Raw genomic sequence first — 19,225 nt, forward strand, 5'->3', positions numbered from 1 at the left:
TGGCACAGCTGTGACCAAAGTGACTAGAGGATAAGGGAGATTTTGATTTTCTGCTCACACTAGTGGACAATGGACACTTTTGGATTGTGTGAGGCCCACTGAATATCTGAGCGCTATGTCACAGGCTCGATGGCACATCAGTGACCAAAGTGACTAGAGGATAAGGGAGATTTTGAATTTCTGCTCACACTAGTGGACAATGGACACTTTTGGATTGTGTGAGGCCCACTGAATATCTGAGCGCTATGTCACAGGCTCGATGGCACAGCAGTGACGAAAGTGACTAGAGGATAAGGGAGATTTTGAATTTCTGCTCACACTAGTGGACAATGGACACTTTTGGATTGTGTGAGGCCCACTGAATATCTGAGCGCTATGTCACAGGCTCGATGGCACAGCAGTGACCAAAGTGACTAGAGGATAAGGGAAATTTTGAATTTCTGCTCACACTAGTGGACAATGGACACTTTTGGATTGTGTGAGGCCCACTGAATATCTGAGCGCTATGTCACAGGCTCGATGGCACAGCTGTGACAAAAGTGACTAGAGGATAAGGGAGATTTTGAATTTCTGCAGACACTTGTGGACACTGGACACTTTTGGATTGTGTGAGGCCCACTGAATATCACAGCGCTATGTCACAGGCAGAAATTGGCTAGTGTATCACAAACTACAAGGTGTATGTAGAATTGGGCAGAATAGGAATCTCCCTAGAGTGCAGGTCTGTAAGAACGGAACATGTCCTCGACTTATTCTCACAGAGTGACACACTGATAGCTTCACTGTAGCTGTGATAACAGCCGTTACACGGTACTGTGTGAGGAGCGTACACCGCTGTATGGTGTGAAAAAATGCACGCTCAGTACCTCAGCAGGACAAAAAAAAAAATTGGGATTGCTTTTAAAAAAGCAGTTTGCAGAGCAGTGGGTAAACAGCAATGCAGCTTTCAGGAAGCCTTAGAAGGCAGCCCAACAACCAACACCACTGATACACCACAATATAGCCTCCCCTTGCACTGCACACACAGTGACTGGTGTGTTGTACAGGCAAAATCGCTAGCAGCAGAAGCAGTTTTTTTTTCTTCTTCCCTGCCTAACGCTCTCCCTACAGAATCAGCAGCAACCTCTCCCTATGCTAAGATCGGCAGAAGTAAGATGGCGGTCGGCGTGCACGCCCTTTTATACCCCCTGTGACGCCCACCAAAGCAAGCCAATCACTTTCATGCCCTTCTGAAAGATGGTGGTGACCCATGCCTATGTCATCACGTTGCCCACAGTGTCCGTGGATCCTGATTGGCTGAAAAAGAGCGCAAAACAAACTTTTGAAATGCGACTTTGGCGCGTAAGTCGCCGACCTCGTGGCCGACCTCATCCTAGGGTCGGGTTTCGTTTCATGAAACCCGACTTTGCCAAAAGTCGGCGACTTTTGAAATTTTTCGACCCGACTCGCTCAACTCTAATTCCAAGACATTTATTTAGGCAAAAATATGAAAGGTCCATATTCAGTCCACCCCACAAAGGATAAGATAGTCCAGAATCTGAATGCAGTTCAGTAACAGTATAACATGTCCAGGGAGATGAGAGTCCAAAATCCAGCTGACAGTGAACATGTTCCATATATTCTTCTTTCTCTCAGAAGTCCTGTCTTCACACCATGCTCTGCACACAGCAACTGACTTGCCCAGCCCCTAGGCCGGTTTTCAGGCCTCCCAGACTTGACAAAAGGTGCCTGGGGATTATGACACTACAGGGGGTCATCAAGAGTCATAGATAAAAGTCAGGCTGCAGACATACAAGGCATCAAGATTAACACTATGCAAATCAGTGAAATTGCAATATACATAAAATGATATCCATATAGCATATCACACCATCCATCACAAGGAGTATAGAGTATTGTACGTTCACTTTGGCTGTAAGTAGGTCGTTAGTAATTTTGGTCAGGGCTGTCTCAGTGGAGTGATGGGGGCGGAAACCAGATTGTAGATTGTCAAAGAGCAGGTGTTTAATGGCTGCAAGTGCCTGATAGTTCACTGGAGGGAATGGACATCTGAATTGTGGAGTATGAAGCAGCCATGAGGTAACCCTGACGGGGTGAGATAACTGTGAGGCTGAAGAGCCTGAGTACTGGACATTGCATAACCTGTGTGACCACAGGGATAGCAGAGTGAAGCTCTGTCATGAACGTTATGCTATGGATATGAACTTTATGTTGCTGCTGTGGGTTTATGATGTCTGAATAAACCGTATGGACTGTGATTGTTTTATGGAAAACCCGTGCTGGATCTGGTTATTTGGCTGCCAAGCGAGTGTCCCCTACCTTAATGACAAGCGCTACCTTACAATATATATACAGCATAAATCTCATCTTTGGCGCTTCTCACTAATACTATTCAATACTGATTTGTTGAACGCTTTCTATAGCTTTTAGTTTATCCACTTTATTATATAAGATAAATGCTTCAGGTTATTAGTCACTTAAACATTCAAATACATGTATGTATGCATACCCAATGTACATTTTGATGGCATAAACTGTATATAAAGAAATTCAAGAAATAAATGAGAATGGCCAGGACATAAATGATGCTTGCAACAATTTACTTTAAGGATAATTTATTTGCTAAATTACTTGATATACTGTAACAATAACAAAAATTAACATGTGCCAAACGTGAACTTTAACTATTGAATAAGTCCAAAATCTATTTGTGTGCATAATCAGTTTAGAAAACTTAGTGCACATTAAATTATCACTAATAATTATCAATCAGTTTCATTAATAAACAGCCAAAACAGACAAACACGATTGTTCTCAATTATTGCTTCAAAAGTAAGTTCCAATAAAAACGTTATCTAAAACAGCACATACAATGTAATATGTGTTACCCTAGCAAGGGATGACGTAGTCTCAGTGAAAGCATCTTGTACTAAGTACTAAAGATTAACTGTGTTAAAATTTAAAATAAAGTTGAGCCAAGCAATAAAGACCTCCTATGAGCCATCCCATCTTGTGACAAAACTTCCTGTGGTTCGGTACTGTAGAGCTATCACAAGCCGTTTTTTATTTCTAACAGCTAATGTAGCTTATACTGTATTTCCTAGGTAGTCAGTGTAATGTGAGGCCCATTAATACTATTAGGCCGGAGTGACACTAGCGATAAAAACGGTCTAATGCAATGCGATAAAAAATCGCATTGCATTCAAACCCATTTTATTCTATGGGGCAGCTCACATCATGCGATTTTTTTATCGCATCCGATCCTCGGACCGAGACAATCGCAGCATGCTGCGATTGTCACCGATTTTCGGATCGGATTCCCCAATGCAAGTCTATGGATGCGATAAAAAATCGCATGGAAAACGCACCACACGTGTGACTTGCGATTAAAATCGCAAGACTTTTCCACAGGATAGAGCATCAGGCATTGGCATTGGATGTCAATTTGATGCCTAGATGCGAATAAAATCGGTTCGTCGCCGGAAAATGGGATGACAGACGGATATCTGGCCAAGAAACCTTTGTGCGATTTCGTACCGTTAAAATCTGACCAATTTTTTATTGGTTGTGTGTGACTCCAGCCTTATAGCCAAAATCTACCCTAAGAAAGCGCAGAAGCAAGCAGTCCTGTAATATGATAGCTTAGGGCAATACAACATGTATGTGACTTGGACCAATGATGTATGGATGTGTAATTGATCTGCTTTATTCCATTACAAAAGTTACACTTCTATCTCTGAAAATGTTAAAGGCAGTCTATGACCCCTCAAAAAATCATACCGGTATTATAGGTTTAGTATAGATTTTAGTGCTTTAGTTGCCATAAAAATGATTATTTATGCAAATGAGGAGGCTTTGGTGCACCCTTGGTGTGGCCCAGGGCTCCATTGTGCCCCTTCAATTTTGCATACTGAGCACTATATCATATCTTGTTTGACAGCACTCAACCGTGCGCTGCTTGAACTCAATCAACCACCCAGTATTGACACGACACAATGTGTCATTACAGGCTCTCATCAATGGCTCCTGTCTGTGGCCACCACTCAATACTCTACTGCAGACAGGGGGCACCGTTGAGAGCCAGCAATGACATGATGTGATCGTGGCTCGTGCTTGATTGAGTTCAAACAGCACCGTCAATCAAGATATGGAATATTGCTCAGTATGCAAGTTGTGGCAACACAATGGTGCACTGAACCCTTGGCCACACGAAGGGTGCACAAAGTTCCCTCATTGCATACAAAACAAATTTTTTTTTATTGCAATAAAACCATTAAAATCTATATCACATCAAGGATTTTATAGGTACTAAGTCCTGTACACACCTGTATAAGGGTATGTGCACACGCTGCGGATTCTGCTGCGTTTCCGCAGCGTTTTTGGCTCTGCAGAAACGCAGCAGATTCTGCTGCGTTGTACAGTACCTTTATTTCCTATGGAAATAAAAAAAAGCTGTACACATGCTGCGTTTTTTTCCGCGCGGTTTTGCTGCGGTTTACAATCCGCAGCATGTCAATTGTTTCATCCATTATGAGGTGTAAAATCGCAGGGCAAAACCGCAGAAAAAACGCAGATAAACCGCAGATAAACCGCAGAAAAACCGCAGCACTTTGTCCTGCGGATTTCCTGCGGTTTTCTCTACAAAATCCGCAGAGACAAAAAACTATGTGTGCACATACCCTAAGGAGTTTGATGAGCAATCTGGGTGTGACAGACTCCCTTTTAACACTAGTTTTATTTAAAAAAAAAATGCAATAATGACAATATTCATCTCTTGTCTGGGAGATTTCCTTTTGTAAACTGATGAAGTAATTAATGCCTTCAAATATTTAATCTTTGGCTCTGAGGTTGTCCCTTTAGTGTAAATATGTCTGATTGTCCACACCCTGTACCGTCTTTAACCCTGCAAAGTGTGAATCCTTCATGTTCTTCATTCTTCTATTCATTCAAGAGATGTTTTTAGCAACATAAGTATTTTTAAGTAGAGTTTCACATATACGGGACAGAGAAAAGTTGTTGTAGCTGCAATGATTAATGATTGATTGCACATATATTACATACATATGATATTGTTTGATTTGTGTCTGACTTGTTTGGAAATTCCAAAGAAAGTTTAAGCGGTGTTTTCTTCATTTGGAGATCCGTTGTGATGGATCAGGAAGTTGGTATATTCAAGATTTTCCTGAGACCCCTGTGGAAACATAACAGATTGTTATGAATTGGATTAGAAAAAAAAAAAACATACTTTGGACAGTTTTATTTAACAGCTTTGCAACTATACTTGTGTGATGAAGGAGTTAACTGCTCCTACCCCACCAGGGCCTGTAAGCATATTGAAGAAATCAGGATTTAGTGTTCCAATGCTGAATAGCAAGGCCGTTTAGTATGATAATGAGATAAGGCCCAAAACAGAACTTCAAAGCTTAGGTAAGGAGCCACGCCAGCATGGGGCAGGAAGATGCCTGGGGGTTTCAATTAGAAGGTACCTGCTAGACACAGAAATACACATCCATTTTCTCTCCCAGCCTCTCCAGCTCCATCCTAGGATCATGGATTATGAGCACATCTTTCGAGTTATGGACTCATGAAAAATATCCGAGTGACCCTGAGGAAATCGCGCATCTGGCAGTGTGACTCCTGAGTCGGTTAGGGTTCTGGGACCTGAGATACATAGATTGGCCCTCCACAGCGACCCAATGGGACCATGTTTGCTCTCCACACGACAGACAAAACAAATTGCATTCACTGGTACCTCTCATGTCCAGATCCGATCATGCTGTTGAAAGTTACCCCCTTTCTTAGATATTGGGAATAAGTTCTGCAGAGAGCTAAAGGGTGGAGATTATTAGCCCACCCTCTGACACAGGGGGAGAAACCTAGCATGTTTAAGAACTAGCAGCCCATGGCAGAGACAGACACTCACACAAAAGAACCAGACGATGGTGATCTAAGAAGGAACTGGGGACAGACCTGCCAAGGGGAGCAGCGGCCCTTGCTTTGGGGGTCTGTCCGGCAACTAAGATTCTTGTACTTGTGGACCCACATGCACCCTACAATATGGTAAATTGAACTCCAGCTTAATATCTCTAAGTCTTGTACCCTTATTGTTACATTTTACTCTGACTGCAAATCCACTGTAATTCCATTGTATAGCTTTCTGCATATTTCTGTAATTATCTAGTGCGCCCTTAAGGCAATTAAACTATAAAATTAATCTTGGGCTGATGCTTTTACTCTGATCACGAATCTTAGAATACCCAGCGGGTAACAGGACATCCTCCCCGGCGGCCATTTGCTCTAGGTGCAGTTCCCTTACTGACCTGAGACCAAGGGGGCGCCGGAGAGCTGTGCCTGTGTAGTTACATCACATTGGTGACGCGGGAGGAACGGGTCCTGTGTTGTGTCCTCCACATTGGTGGCAGCGGTGGGATCAGAGTAATAGTGTGCGTGGTACCCCTACTCCCAGACACTAAAGACTACCAGCGGTAACTTTCACTGCTGGGGTCCTAAGGTCAGCCCAGCACTAGACGGTCAGAGTGTAAATATAATAAGTTGTGTGCGAGGTCAGGATTGCAGCTGTGTCAGTAACCAGAGGTTCTCAAGATGGCAGAAGGCACCAGGAGTAAGGCAAAGGGGGAGGCCAATGCTATGGTTTATGAGGAGGTGGTGGAGGACAATACCAATGAAGGTGAGGGGGAACTCAGCCAGGGCTCCCCAAGGATCCCGACCCCTGTGCTCAGTCCCACAGTGGACTGTCCACCACCTGCCCACCCCAGCCTGCCCAGATCAAAGGCCCTTTTCCAAGCGGCTATGGCACAGCTCGAGGCTGGTAGCGATGCCTCCCATGACAGACTCCTGGTGGCGGCAGAGAAAGCAGCGGAGCGTGAGCAAGCGACAGCAGAGCGTGAGCATGCTGAACGTGTGCTGCAGGCTGCAGAATGCCGTGAAGCTGCGGAGCGCCGGCACCGACTGGAGATGGCTCAGCACGGGCTCCCGCTGGACGCTCCAGCCCCACCGGGGACCAAGGCTTCCAAGGTCCGGGCGGAGGACTTCCCCCTGCTCGAAAAGGATGGAGACCTGGATTACTTTCTGCTGGCCATTGAGAGAACCTGCATCCAACACCATGTGGCCCTGGATCAGTGGGCAAGGTACCTGACCCCCCGTTTGAGGGGTAAGTCCCTGGAAGTTTTGGGGGACTTACCTGCCGGGGAGGAGCAGGACTACAACAGCAGCAAGCGGGCCCTGATCCAGCACTACAACCTCACCCCGGAGTCGTACCGCAGGAAGTTCCGGAGCCTGCAGCGGGGCTCAAAGGACACCTGGACCGACCACATGCGGGCACTGCTGAGAGCTGCGGAGCACTGGACCTCGGGTCTAGAGCTCACCACCTGCCAGGAGGTCCAGGAACTGTTTGTCACAGAGCAGTTCTTGTGGAACTGCCCAGAGGACCTCCAGCAGTTCCTCCGTGACCGGAAACCAAAGGGGGCTTCTGCTACAGCTGCCCTGGCAGACGAGTATGCCAACAAGAGGGCCTCTGAGCCAAAGAAGCCTGCCAGCAGCACCAGGAGAGGGGGTAAGCCCAATTCTGCCCCTGTCCCCCCAGCCCCCAGAGTTCAAGGGGTGTACCCCCCTGCTGCCCTCTCCAGGCCAGGAGCAGAACACAGACGTTGTCATCATTGCAACCAGCTGGGACACTTTAAGGCTGCGTGTCCCCAGTGCCATAAGGCCCCATCCCTGTCCTAGAAACTGTCCACTGTTTTGTGTGTGGGAGGGGGTGGTGGGAGGTCCCTGGACAATTACCAACCCGTCACCATCGGCCGCTCAGCCGTCATGGGACTGCGGGACACAGGCGCTGAACGAACCCTGGTACATCCTGAGGTGGTGTCCCCTCAAGACTTGGTGCCTGGGAAGACACTTTCCATCTCCGGAATTGGAGGTGTTGAACCGGCGCTGCCCGTCGCCAAGGTATTTTTGGACTGGGGCACCGGGAGGGGAATGCAGGAGGTGGGAGTAACGCCAAATATTCCTGCCAATGTGTTGCTTGGGACCGATTTGGGGCAGCTAGTGTCTCAGTATGTGGCCACTGAACCCCCAAGTCTGGCTCCCCAAGAATGTCATGACCCTACTGTGACTGCTAACGTTAATGTGTTGAATGTGCCTCCAACAGTGGAGGTGGGAGTAACGCCAAATTTTCCAGCCAATGTGTTGCTTGGGACCGATTTGGAGCGGCTGATGTCTCAGTATGTGGCCACTGAACCCCCAAGTCCGGCTCCCCAAGAATGTCATGACTCTACTGTGAATGCTAATGTTAATGTGTGGAATGTGCCTCCAACAGTGGAAGAGGGAGTGAAACCTGATGGTAAGCCATGCACTGACACTACACACACGGGGCTCACAGTGAGGACAGGTGAGAAGACTGCAGGGGAGAGCTCAGAGGTGGAGGGAGGGGCTGCTATGGGCAGTGTAGGGCCCCTAAGTGAATCCAGCCTGCTGAGTCTAGGGCCTTTGCAGAAAGAGGAACAGGCCATGGGGGGAGGGGTTATCCCGGGAGAGGAGCCACCAGGTAAGACCCCAGGGCAGGAGTTCCCCGCCTTCGGGATGTCAGGAGGCCAGGGAAGTCTGCCTGACCCGGCGACTTGGTCGGGGGCCGAGGGGAAGCAGGCGCTACCTGTGGTCTCAGCAGGCGTGGCCGCTGTTACCAGGAGTAGGAGCGCTGGAGCCCAAGGAGCCTGGCGGAGGTCCGACGGTTTCCCCCTCTCCGACCAAGTGGCTGCCGAGTCAGACAGCGGCCAGGAGACAGATCCCGGGGAGCTGACAGAGGATGTGGCCATTTCGTCAATTCTTGCCACGATGTAGCAGTCTTCCCACTTGTCCTCACTGTGAGCCCTGTGTGTGTAGTGTAAGTGAGACACTAGCCGCTCCAAATTGGTCCCAAGCAACACATTGGCAGGAAAATTTGGCAGGGATTTCAGGCAGCATTGGAAGCTGACGCTAGCCTGAAAGCTATCAAGGAGCAGGCGGCACATCCTCCCCTGGAGTCCGACTGTGAGCGAGTGGTCTGGGACCAGGGTCGGCTGTACCGGGTAACGGTCCAGCCGGGTTCACCGGAGGCATGGCCCAGGGACCGACAGTTAGTGGTACCCTATCCATTCAGGGCAGAATTGTTGCGGATCACACACGAGATTCCCATGGCCGGACACCTAGGGATCACCAAAACCAGGGCCAGGCTAGCTCAGCATTTCTACTGGCCGGGAATGAGGACCGAGGTGATTGCCTACTGCCGTTCATGTGACATCTGTCAGAGGGTGGGGAAGGCGGGGCGGCGCCCCAAAGCCCCACTGGTAACTCTGCCCATCATCGAAGAGCCTTTCTCGAGGGTGGCTGTGGATCTCATTGGACCTCTGTCCACTCCCAGCTGCTCTGGGAAATGCTTCATACTAATGGTAGTGGACTATGCCACCCGGTACCCGGAGGCAGTAGCTTTGTTGTCCATTCGGGCCGACAAAGTGCCCACTGCCTTACTGGAGATTTTCTCCAGAGTGGGGTTTCCCCAGGAAATGCTCACCGACAGAGGGACCCAGTTCATGTAGCAGCTGATGGAATCTCTCTGTAAGCAGGTACAGGTGCAACATCTGGTAGCCAGCCCATACCACCGACAGACCAATGGCCTGTGTGAGCGGTTCAATGGCACCTTAAAGCAGATGCTGAAGATGTTGGTAGACTCCCACGGGAGAGACTGGGAGCGATATCTCCCACACCTGCTGCTTGCCTACCGGGAGGTCCCACAGGCCTCAGCGGGGTTCTCCCCCTTTGAGCTCCTGTATGGGTGATGTGTACGGGGGCCCCTTGCTCTGGTGAAGGAAGCATGGGAAGGGGATTTGGCCACCCCTGGAGTGTCAGTCATTGAGTATGTCGTGCGCTTCCGGGACAGAGTGATGGCCTTGACACGGCTTGTGCATGACAATATGGCCCAAGCCCAGGCTGACCAGAAGCAGTGGTACGACCAGAATGCTTGTGAGCGGACCTATGAGGTGGGTCAAAAGGTGTGGGTACTGGTCCCCATACCTCAAAACAAGCTTCAGGCGGCCTGGGAGGGTCCATACCTCGTGCACCAGCGGCTCAACGCTGTCACCTATCTGGTCACCCTGGACCACGCCCATGGAAGGAGGAAGGCCTTCCACATGAACATGATGAAGACCCATCATGAGCGGGAGGCTTGTGCCCACCCAGTGTGCAACCTTCCCGAGGAAGGAGAGGTAGAAACCCTCCTGGATCTGCTCACTCAAGCCAAGGCGGGTGGATCCATCGAGGATGTGGGGGTTGGCCACCAGCTCTCGGAGGACCAGCGTTCCCAGCTGGGGTCACCCTACACCCCTTCCAGGAGCTGTTCAGCAGCCTGCTCAGAAGGACTGAGACAGCCGTCCATGACGTGGACACCGGCAATCACCCCCCGATCTGGCATTCAGCATATCGGGTCTCTCTTGATGTGCAGCAGCACATGCGCAAAGAGATAGACGAGATGCTGAAGCTGGGGGTGATCCAAGTGTCCAACAGCGCGTGGGCTTCGCCTGTAGTCCTCGTCCCTAAAAAGGACCGAACTACGCGGTTCTGCGTGGACTACTGGGGGCTCAACGCTGTGACGGTCACCGATGCGTACCCAATGCTGTGCATCGATGACCTGCTCGATCAACTGGCCAGGGCCAAGTACCTGACCATCATGGATCTGAGCAGGGAGTATTGGCAGATTCCCCTGACCCCTGGGGCACAGGAACGCTCTGTATTTATCACCCCATTCAGACTGTACGAGTCCACGGTGATGCCATTCGGCATGAAGAATGTCCCTGCCACTTTTCAGAGGATGGTCAACACGCTGCTCAAGGGACTGGAAGGGTATGCAACCGCGTACCTAGATGACATTGCCATCTTCAGTCCCACCTGGGAAGATCACCTAGAGCACCTGGCGCAGGTGCCCAGGCGGATCCAGCGAGCAGGCTTGACCATTAAGCCGGAAAAATGCCAGCTGGGTATGAGTGAGGTCCACTACCTGGGACACCGGGTAGGTGGGGGAGCTCTGAAGCCAGAGCCCGGGAAGGTGGATGCCAACGCATCCTGGCCCACCCCCAGGACCAAGAAGCAGGTGATGTCCTTCTTGGGGACTGCTGGGTACTATAGGAGGTTTGTTCCACACTATAGTGCCCTGGCCAAGCCCCTGACAGACCTCACCAAGAAGAGGCTGCCCGTCGCAGTAGACTGGACAGTCGCATGCGAGACAGCTTTCCAAGTGCTCAAGACCGCCCTTTCTAGCTCTCCTGTACTACAGGCAGCCGACTTCACGCGGCCGTTCGTAGTGCAGACCGACACCAGCGACTTCGGCCTCGGTGCTGTGCTCAGCCAGGTCAACTCTACGGGCTATGAACACCTCGTTCTGTACCTGAGCCGGAAGATCCTGCCGAGGGAAGTGGCCTATTCCACGATGGAGAAGGAATGTCTGGCAACTGTGTGGGCCCTGCAGCATCTGCATCCATACTTGTACGGATGCCAATTCACCGTGGAAACAGACCACAACACCCTCAGATGGTTACAAACGGTGTCTGGGATGAATGGGAGGTTGCTACGTTGGAGCCTCGCTCTCCAACAGTATCACTTCACCATTCGCTACAAAAGAGGCAGGGACCATGGTAACGCTGATGGGTTGTCCCGGCAAGGAGAGGGTGTGGAAGGGGGAACACAGGAATGTGATACCCCCTAGCTCCCTCTAAAGCAGGGAGGTGTGATGAAGGAGTTAACTGTTCCTACCCCCCCAGGGCCTGTAAGCATATTGAAGAAAGCAGGATTTAGCATTCCAATGCTGAATAGCAAGGCCGTTTAGTATGATAATGAGATTAGGCCCAAAACAGAACTTCAAAGCTTAGGTAAGGAGCCACGCCAGAATGGAGCAGGAAGATGCCTGAGGGCTTCAATTAGAAGGTACCTGCCAGCTAGACACAGAAATACACATCCATTGTCTCTCCCCGTCTCTCCGGCTCCATCCTAGGATCATGGATTATGAGCACATCTTTCGAGTTATGGACTCATGAAAAATATCCGAGTGACCCTGAGGAAATCGCGCATCTGGCAGTGTGACTCCTGAGTCGGTTAGGGTTCTGGGACCTGAGATACATAGATTGGCCCTCCACAGTGACCCAATGGGGCCATGTTTGCTCTCCACACGACAGGCAAAACAAACCACATTCATTGGTACCTCTCATGTCCTGATCCGATCATGCTGTTGAAAGTTACCCCCTTTCTTAGATATTGGGAATAAGTTCTGCAGAGAGCTAAAGGGTGGAGATTATTAGCCCACCCTCTGACACAGGGGGAGGAACCTAGCGTGTTTAAGAACTAGCAGCCCATGGGAGAGACAGACACTCACACAAAAGAACCAGACGATGGTGATCTAAGAAGGAACTTGGGACAGACCTGCCAAGGGGAGCAGCGACCCGTGCTTTGGGGATCTGTCCGGCAACTAAGATTCTTGTACCTGTGGACTGCAGAGCTGCCAGCACCCACATGCACCCTTCAATCTGGTAAATTGACCTCCAGCTTAATATCTCTAAGTCTTGTACCCTTATTGTTACATTTTACTCTGACTGCAAATCCACTGTAATTCCATTGTATAGCTTTCTGCATATTTCTGTAATTATCTAGTGCGCCCTTAAGGCAATTAAACTATAAAATTAATATTGGGCTGATGCTTTTACTCTGATCATGAATCTTAGAATACCCAGCGGGTAACAGGACATCCTCCCCGGCGGCCATTTGCTCTAGGTGCAGTTCCATTACTGACCTGAGAGACCAAGGGGGCGCCGGAGAGTTGTGCCTGTGTAGTTACGCCACATTGGTGACGTGGGAGGAACGGGTCCTGTGTTGTGTCCTCCACAACTCGTATATGCTCTCTTTAAGGCTGGGGTCACAATTGCAAGTGTGATGCGAGAAACTCGCACAAGTCTCACATCTCAATATACAGCGCTGCCGCCGACACTCTGGACCGTAGTGATGCGAGTGACTGGCGCAAATTTTTTTCTCTTTCTTATTTTCTGATATAGAACCATCATCCCTTACTAAATTTATTATAACAATGGTTTACAGCAGGAATTGTTCAAATCCTGTAATAAATTGAGTGACAGAAATTATCCTAATTGGATGTTGAATAGGGCTTTAAATTTAGTAAGGGATGATGGTTCTATATCAGAAAATAAGAAAGAGAAAAAAATCACCATGTCTAATAGTCTCTTTGTATGTTTTCAATACAGTTCCCAATTTAACGAAATTAAAGGAATCATAAATAAATTTTTACCATTGTTATATGAAGATCCTGTATTGGCAACAGTCTTGGAAAATGGTTGTAATGTGGTAGCACGTAGAGCCCCCACTTTAGGTAATATTTTATCTCCCAGTTTGTTTTCGTCACGAATAAATATTGGTACGTGGTTAGATAATAAAGGGAACTATAAATGTGGAGGGAATAATTGTAGGACTTGTAAACACATGGTGAAATCTAAAATTTTTCACAATAATGACAATTCCAAATCATATGGAATAAATAGTTTTATTAATTGTTATTCATATTTTGTGGTGTATATAATTGATTGCACTTTGTGTAATAAATCCTATATAGGTTGTACATCAAGGAAGCTGAAGACTAGAATAGTTGAACATCTGTCGGCGCTCATAGTGAGTATTTCTGCCACACACAGGCGATCTGATCATCCCCTGTGTGTAGCAGAGGCAATCAGAAAATTGCAGCTTCTAGTTTGTCATGGAGACTATTGAAGCAAGTGAAAAGTAAAAAAAAAGTTTTTAAAAATATAAAAAAATAGAAAAAATATAAAAATTCAAATCACCCCCCATTCACCCCATTCAAAATAAAACAATTAAAAATAAGTAAAAAATGCACATATTTGGTATTGCCGCATTCAGAATTGGCAGATCTATCAAGATATAAAAAGCATTAATCCGATTGGTAAACAGAGTAGCGGAAAAAGTCAAAAGGCCAGAATTATGTTTTTTTGGTTGCCGCAACATTGCATTTCAATGCACCAAAATGGTGTCAATAAAAACGTCAGCTTGGCATGCAAAAAATAAGCAACAAGGTTTACCCGTACAGGCCTCCAGACAAATGTACTATCACTTATTAGTGTTAGTATTTAGTGTTAGGTACCCGTAAACGTGGAGATCTTTGACGCAGGTTACGGGCTCACGTATTTTGGCCAAAATATCAGCTAATACTCCACATTTTTTTTTTTTAAATGTGTTTTTTGCACTTTTTATTCAGGGTGCAGTTGGGCCCATTTGGTCTTGTAAACTGCGGTGTCTGTTCACATGGCATGCATTTTGATAGTGCTGGGCCAGCCCGCCTGAGCTAATAGAAGGGTGTCACTACTAGGCTGGCCTGGATGCTGTGCATGGCCATAGTGTGAACAGCGCCGCATACAAGTTTTTTGTGCATCAACATACCAGGCAACCGCCCCCTCCATGTGTTGGTAGGCTGCGAGCGGTTGTTTCATTGGTATTCTTGCACTTGTGTTGCTATCTTAATTATATGGGTCCACAGCATCCTGTCTGGAGGCCTGTACCGGTTTTTGTTGCTCCTTTGCTGTTTTCTATTATTGGAGGATTTTCAAGTCCTCTTTCTGTGCTGTATTAGTGCATGCAAAAAATAAGCCCTAACCCAGCCGCAGATCATGAAAAATGCAGACGCTACGGTTATCGGAAAATGGCGCAATTTTTTTATTTATTTTTTTAACTAACGTTTTTTTCACCACTTAAATAAAAGAGAGCCTAGACATGTTTGGTATATACGAACTCCTAATGACCTGGAAAATCATAATGCCAGGTAATTTTTAGCATTTGGTGAACATGGTAAAAAAAATAAAAAACAGCTGGCGAATTGCACTATTTTTGTACTGCACTTTTGTTCCCGTATTACAGTACGCTATATGGTAAAATCAAGGGTGTAATTCAGAAGTTCAACTCATCCCACAAAAAAACAAGACATCACATGGCCATATTGATCAAAAAATAAAAAAGTTATGGCTCTGGGAAGCAGAGGAACAGAAAATAGAAACGCAAAAACAAAAATGGGCTGCGGCGTGAAGGGGTTAAAATTCAGAAAAATTAACCAAATAGAGATTCCAAGCAGTAGCAGACTGGCCCAATACAACACTAAAGGGTTCAGCAGGGGCGTATCCAGGGGGGCAGCCGGGGCATTTGCCCCGGGCGCAGCCAACGGGGGGCACCATCGGGCTGCCTGATGCGGCGGTCCAAAGAGGAGACTCCCCGTCGGCGGCATTCTGCCGCCCATAAGCGCCGCTGCGCCACCACTACCAGCGGCGCCTCCCCGCCGCCGGCACTTCTGCATGCGCAAGCAGCGTGATCAGGTCACATGATCACGCTGCTGATGTCACACGCCGGCTCTTCAGAGGTGAAGACTCGGGCAGTGAGGCAGCGTTGCGGTTGGTGCGGTAAGTGCTCCAGACGGGTAGCTGAAGACACCACCGACTGTGCAAGGGAAGATTGGGGGATGGCTGCAGAGTCCCATGGAATGGATAGGGAGGGAGTAGGGGGAGTAAATTTACTAAGGACAGTGTGTGAGGACTCGGAGCAAGGCCAGGGTGCAGACATATTCATGTGGTGTGGTCGAGAAAGATGAGGAACATATGGGGGGAGGAGGGGGAAACCTGAGGACATTATGGGGGTTAATGTGGGGAAGGGGGTTAATGAGGGGGGAAGGGGTTTAATGAGTGGGGGGTTAATGAGTGGGGATGGGGGTTAATGTGTGGAGGGTAAATGAGTGGGGATGGAGGTTAATGTGTGGGGGGTTAATGAGTGGGGATGGGGGTTAATGTGTGGGGGGTTAATGAGTGGGGATGGGGGTTAATGTGTGGGGGGTTAATGAGTGGGGATGGGGGTTAATGTGTGGGGGGTTAATGAGTGGGGATGGGGGTTAATGTGTGGCGGGATAATGAGTGGGGAAGGGGGGTTAATGTGTGGGGGGATTTGGAGTGGGGGTACATAATGTGTTGGGGGATTTGGGAGTAGGGACCGGGGTTATTGAGTGGGGATGGGGTGTTATTTAAAGTGTGGGGGGATTTGGAGTGAGGATGGGGGTTATTTAATGCATGGGGGGATTTGGAGTGGGGATGGGGCGTTATTTAATGTGTGTGAGGGATTTCTAGTGGGGATGGGGGGTTATTTAATGTGTGTGAGGGATTTGGAGTGGGGATGGGGGATTTAATGTGTATGGGGGGATTTGGAGTGGGGATGGGGGGTACTTAATGTGTGTGGGGGATTGGGGATGGGGGGATTTAATGTGTGTGGGGAGATTTGAGGATACAAAATGAAGAGTATGTATGAGGAAACAGTATGGGGGATGGGTGCAGACATTGTGGGGAGCAAACGGGTTAATGTATGTGGACACACTATGGGGAGTGAGGGTGATGGCATGTGTGCAAGAACAGTATGGGGAGTCGGGGGTATGTGTGAGCAGAGAGTATAGAGAGTGAGGGGGTAAATATATGAGGAGACAGTATGGTGAACAGGTGGGATATTAGAGGAGATAGTGTGAGGTGACAGTATATTGCAGATATTTTTATTCAGGAGCATTATAATGACACGTGTATCTTTAAGGACGTCGTGTGGCGATTTGATGCACAAGACTGGAGAAGATGGAAGTCTGCAGAAATGGCTGTGGATGAGAAAACTCATCATGGGGTCTGGACAAGAAGAAGAAAAGAAGAATGACTCCAGAGACGACGTCATCTATAAGGTACCTGGATGTAAATGTTATTTGTGATACTGACTTATTCTCATGTTTTTATTTGTTAGGAGCATTAAAGGGGTTGTCCAGGTTTGTGCTGAGTCTGCAGTCATTCTATGTGACTGCAGACTTCTGAATTCTCACAGTGCTCACTGAACGCTGTCAGGATTCTCTCATGCCGGTAATTTACATACATGCGGTCACATGCTGACTAAACATGTGTGACCTCACTCAAAGAAAATGAACAGAGCGAGGCTAGGCACGTCTAGTCGGAATGTGGCCAGAAGCATACAAATCACATACTTGTGCGGACATGACTGTACATCGGCAAGGGAGAATCCTAAAAGTGTACAGTGCATTAGTTGTGAGAATTCAGAAGCTGCAATGTCAGGATTCAGCTCTGCAGGTTCCAGTACTCATCACATGGACACTTAACTCATATGCAATTTTCATAGTTATGGTCCTGTGACAACGAGCTTCTCTTCCTGCTTTCAGTTTTTTACTGAACATTGAGAGCATTAGGGAGAGCAGCTAGTGGATACATGGCTAAGTGTGCAAGTCGCATATGTACTTGGGGGGGTGGCGCCGAACCAAATTCTTGCCCCGGGTGCCAGAAAGCCTAGATACGCCTCTTGGGTTCAGATTCTGAAATAATAATGTGCTATTAAGTTGTAGCTGATTAGAGCCATTCATTTTTCACCAGTGTCTATTTCCTATCAGATGATTCACGAAGTCGTATGATTCCATCTTCCTTCTAGTTACACCACTGTTAAGCAACTGTGTACATTGCAATTCCCTGACATAACATTAGTATAGCTTGCACTCGCTTATTATTTGAAAGTGGTTCCATAATAATACTCAGATCTGTTAGTGCTGACTCAGATTCCCCCCACTATTGCAAGCTTGACATTTCTTTTGATAATTTGTCTATGTATGACGTTATTACACAAGACTTCATGTGATATGTCATATACTTCCTAAATTCCTAAATAGTAACCAAAACATGTACCCCCAGCACATGCATGGACAATTCACATCTGAGTGGCCTGGCTTATAAAATTTTAAATATTTTTGTAAAATGTTACAGATTGTCATTTACCTTTTTCTTGTTCTTTTCTCCATCTAGAATATAATGAATCAGAGTTAATAAGGAAGAAAATTATTACAAATATTCTGTATGTGATTCTAAAGGAGTCAACTAAATTGTTTAATTCTTACCTTTTGAGTGACTGACATTAGTTTCCTGTGTATCAGTAACAGCATGGTTGTCCTTGCCTATGACATTATCCAGGTCAGTCATACTTATGTTAGTTCTGTAGCTTCCGACAGAAACCAAATCTTTTACAAACAAATAGAAACAAATAAATGATCAATCATGATCACACACGTTGTAGTCTGAATACAATCATCCTTATCAACTTTTATATTTTACTAACTATTTAAATATGCTATAAAGTGGAGTTGACATTGATTCAGATGAAGGAAAGACTCATTAATAGACGTCTGAACCACAATGTTTTACGGTATTATTGAGGGTTATATCAAAACAACACAAGAGGTATGATCAAACCTTTTGAAATTCGAATTATCTAGGTTTGGCACTGTGACACCCCAGAGTCCGGTTGTCACAGTGACATTACCTCCCTCTAATGGGTAAAGTCATGCTTGGAGGCAGAAAAGGGAAAATCAGCTGAGGGAGTTGTCATGGAAACGAAGAAACGAAACAGCTGTGAGCTGTGAGGAAAAATGACAGTTAAACGTGAGGACGTGAGGTAAAGAGATCTTTCTGGAAGATCCTGTCAGATGAAGACAGGGAGCTAATCTGAGAGGAGCTCAATAAGCAGAGCTGATCTGTGAAGAGGGAAAGGACATGAGCAGAGACTGAGAGACTCTAGGGAAGCTAAAATACTGCATATAGCAGACCCCTGAGTGAAGCGCTAATAAAGAGAAAAGGGACATCAGAGTCCTAGGCTGACAGGAGCTGTACGCCCTGATAGCCGAATCTGAAAGTACAGGGAATTGTAAATTCCTGTGCACATTTATCACCTGAGGGTACGGCAGTGGATAAGGAGCCCGGGGCCGACAGTGAAGAGAACAGTACCCGTGGAATAGGCTCACGCTGACAGCCGTACAGGTTAGTGAAACCATCATGAATAGAGGGTCGCAGCATAGTTATATACAGCGGAGACCCACACACATAGCGCAGAAAGGAAGGTCCTAAATTCCCACCTGGCAAGGTGGATCCCCTGAATGCCTCCAGGCGAGCCGGACTCATTCCATCACCTGTATGTGGTACTCTGGACTGCAACCTATTACCAGTAAAAGGTAAAGAAACTGCACCTCTCTGTGTCTTTCTCTCATTTATCTGCACCCCAACATTTACAGCCATTTTTACTATTTATTTAACCTCTTTGCCCTGGGACTACA

The 19,225-nt window shown here is 47.3% G+C and overlaps 1 protein-coding gene across 3 annotated transcripts in view; it reads right to left on the reverse strand.

Annotated features, from left to right (window-relative positions):
- Positions 1 to 2,598: 2,598 nt before the first annotated feature.
- Positions 2,599 to 19,225, reverse strand: part of LOC141099132 (polymeric immunoglobulin receptor-like) — a 158,042-nt gene continuing 141,415 nt past the window's right edge. For all 3 annotated transcript variants that reach the window (XM_073587264.1, XM_073587262.1, XM_073587263.1), the window contains exons 9-11: positions 18,017 to 18,136; positions 17,898 to 17,920; positions 2,599 to 5,191 (exon numbers count right to left, since the gene is read on the reverse strand). In XM_073587264.1, coding sequence (XP_073443365.1) covers positions 5,114 to 5,191; positions 17,898 to 17,920; positions 18,017 to 18,136 — 221 coding nt within the window. In that variant the 3' untranslated portion in view covers positions 2,599 to 5,113. The remainder of the gene's footprint in view (positions 5,192 to 17,897; positions 17,921 to 18,016; positions 18,137 to 19,225) is intronic.

Source organism: Dendrobates tinctorius, unplaced genomic scaffold (genome assembly GCF_039654945.1).
Source record: "Dendrobates tinctorius isolate UK_male_01 unplaced genomic scaffold, ASM3965494v1 ptg000098l, whole genome shotgun sequence".
Lineage (NCBI taxonomy): Eukaryota > Metazoa > Chordata > Amphibia > Anura > Dendrobatidae > Dendrobates > Dendrobates tinctorius.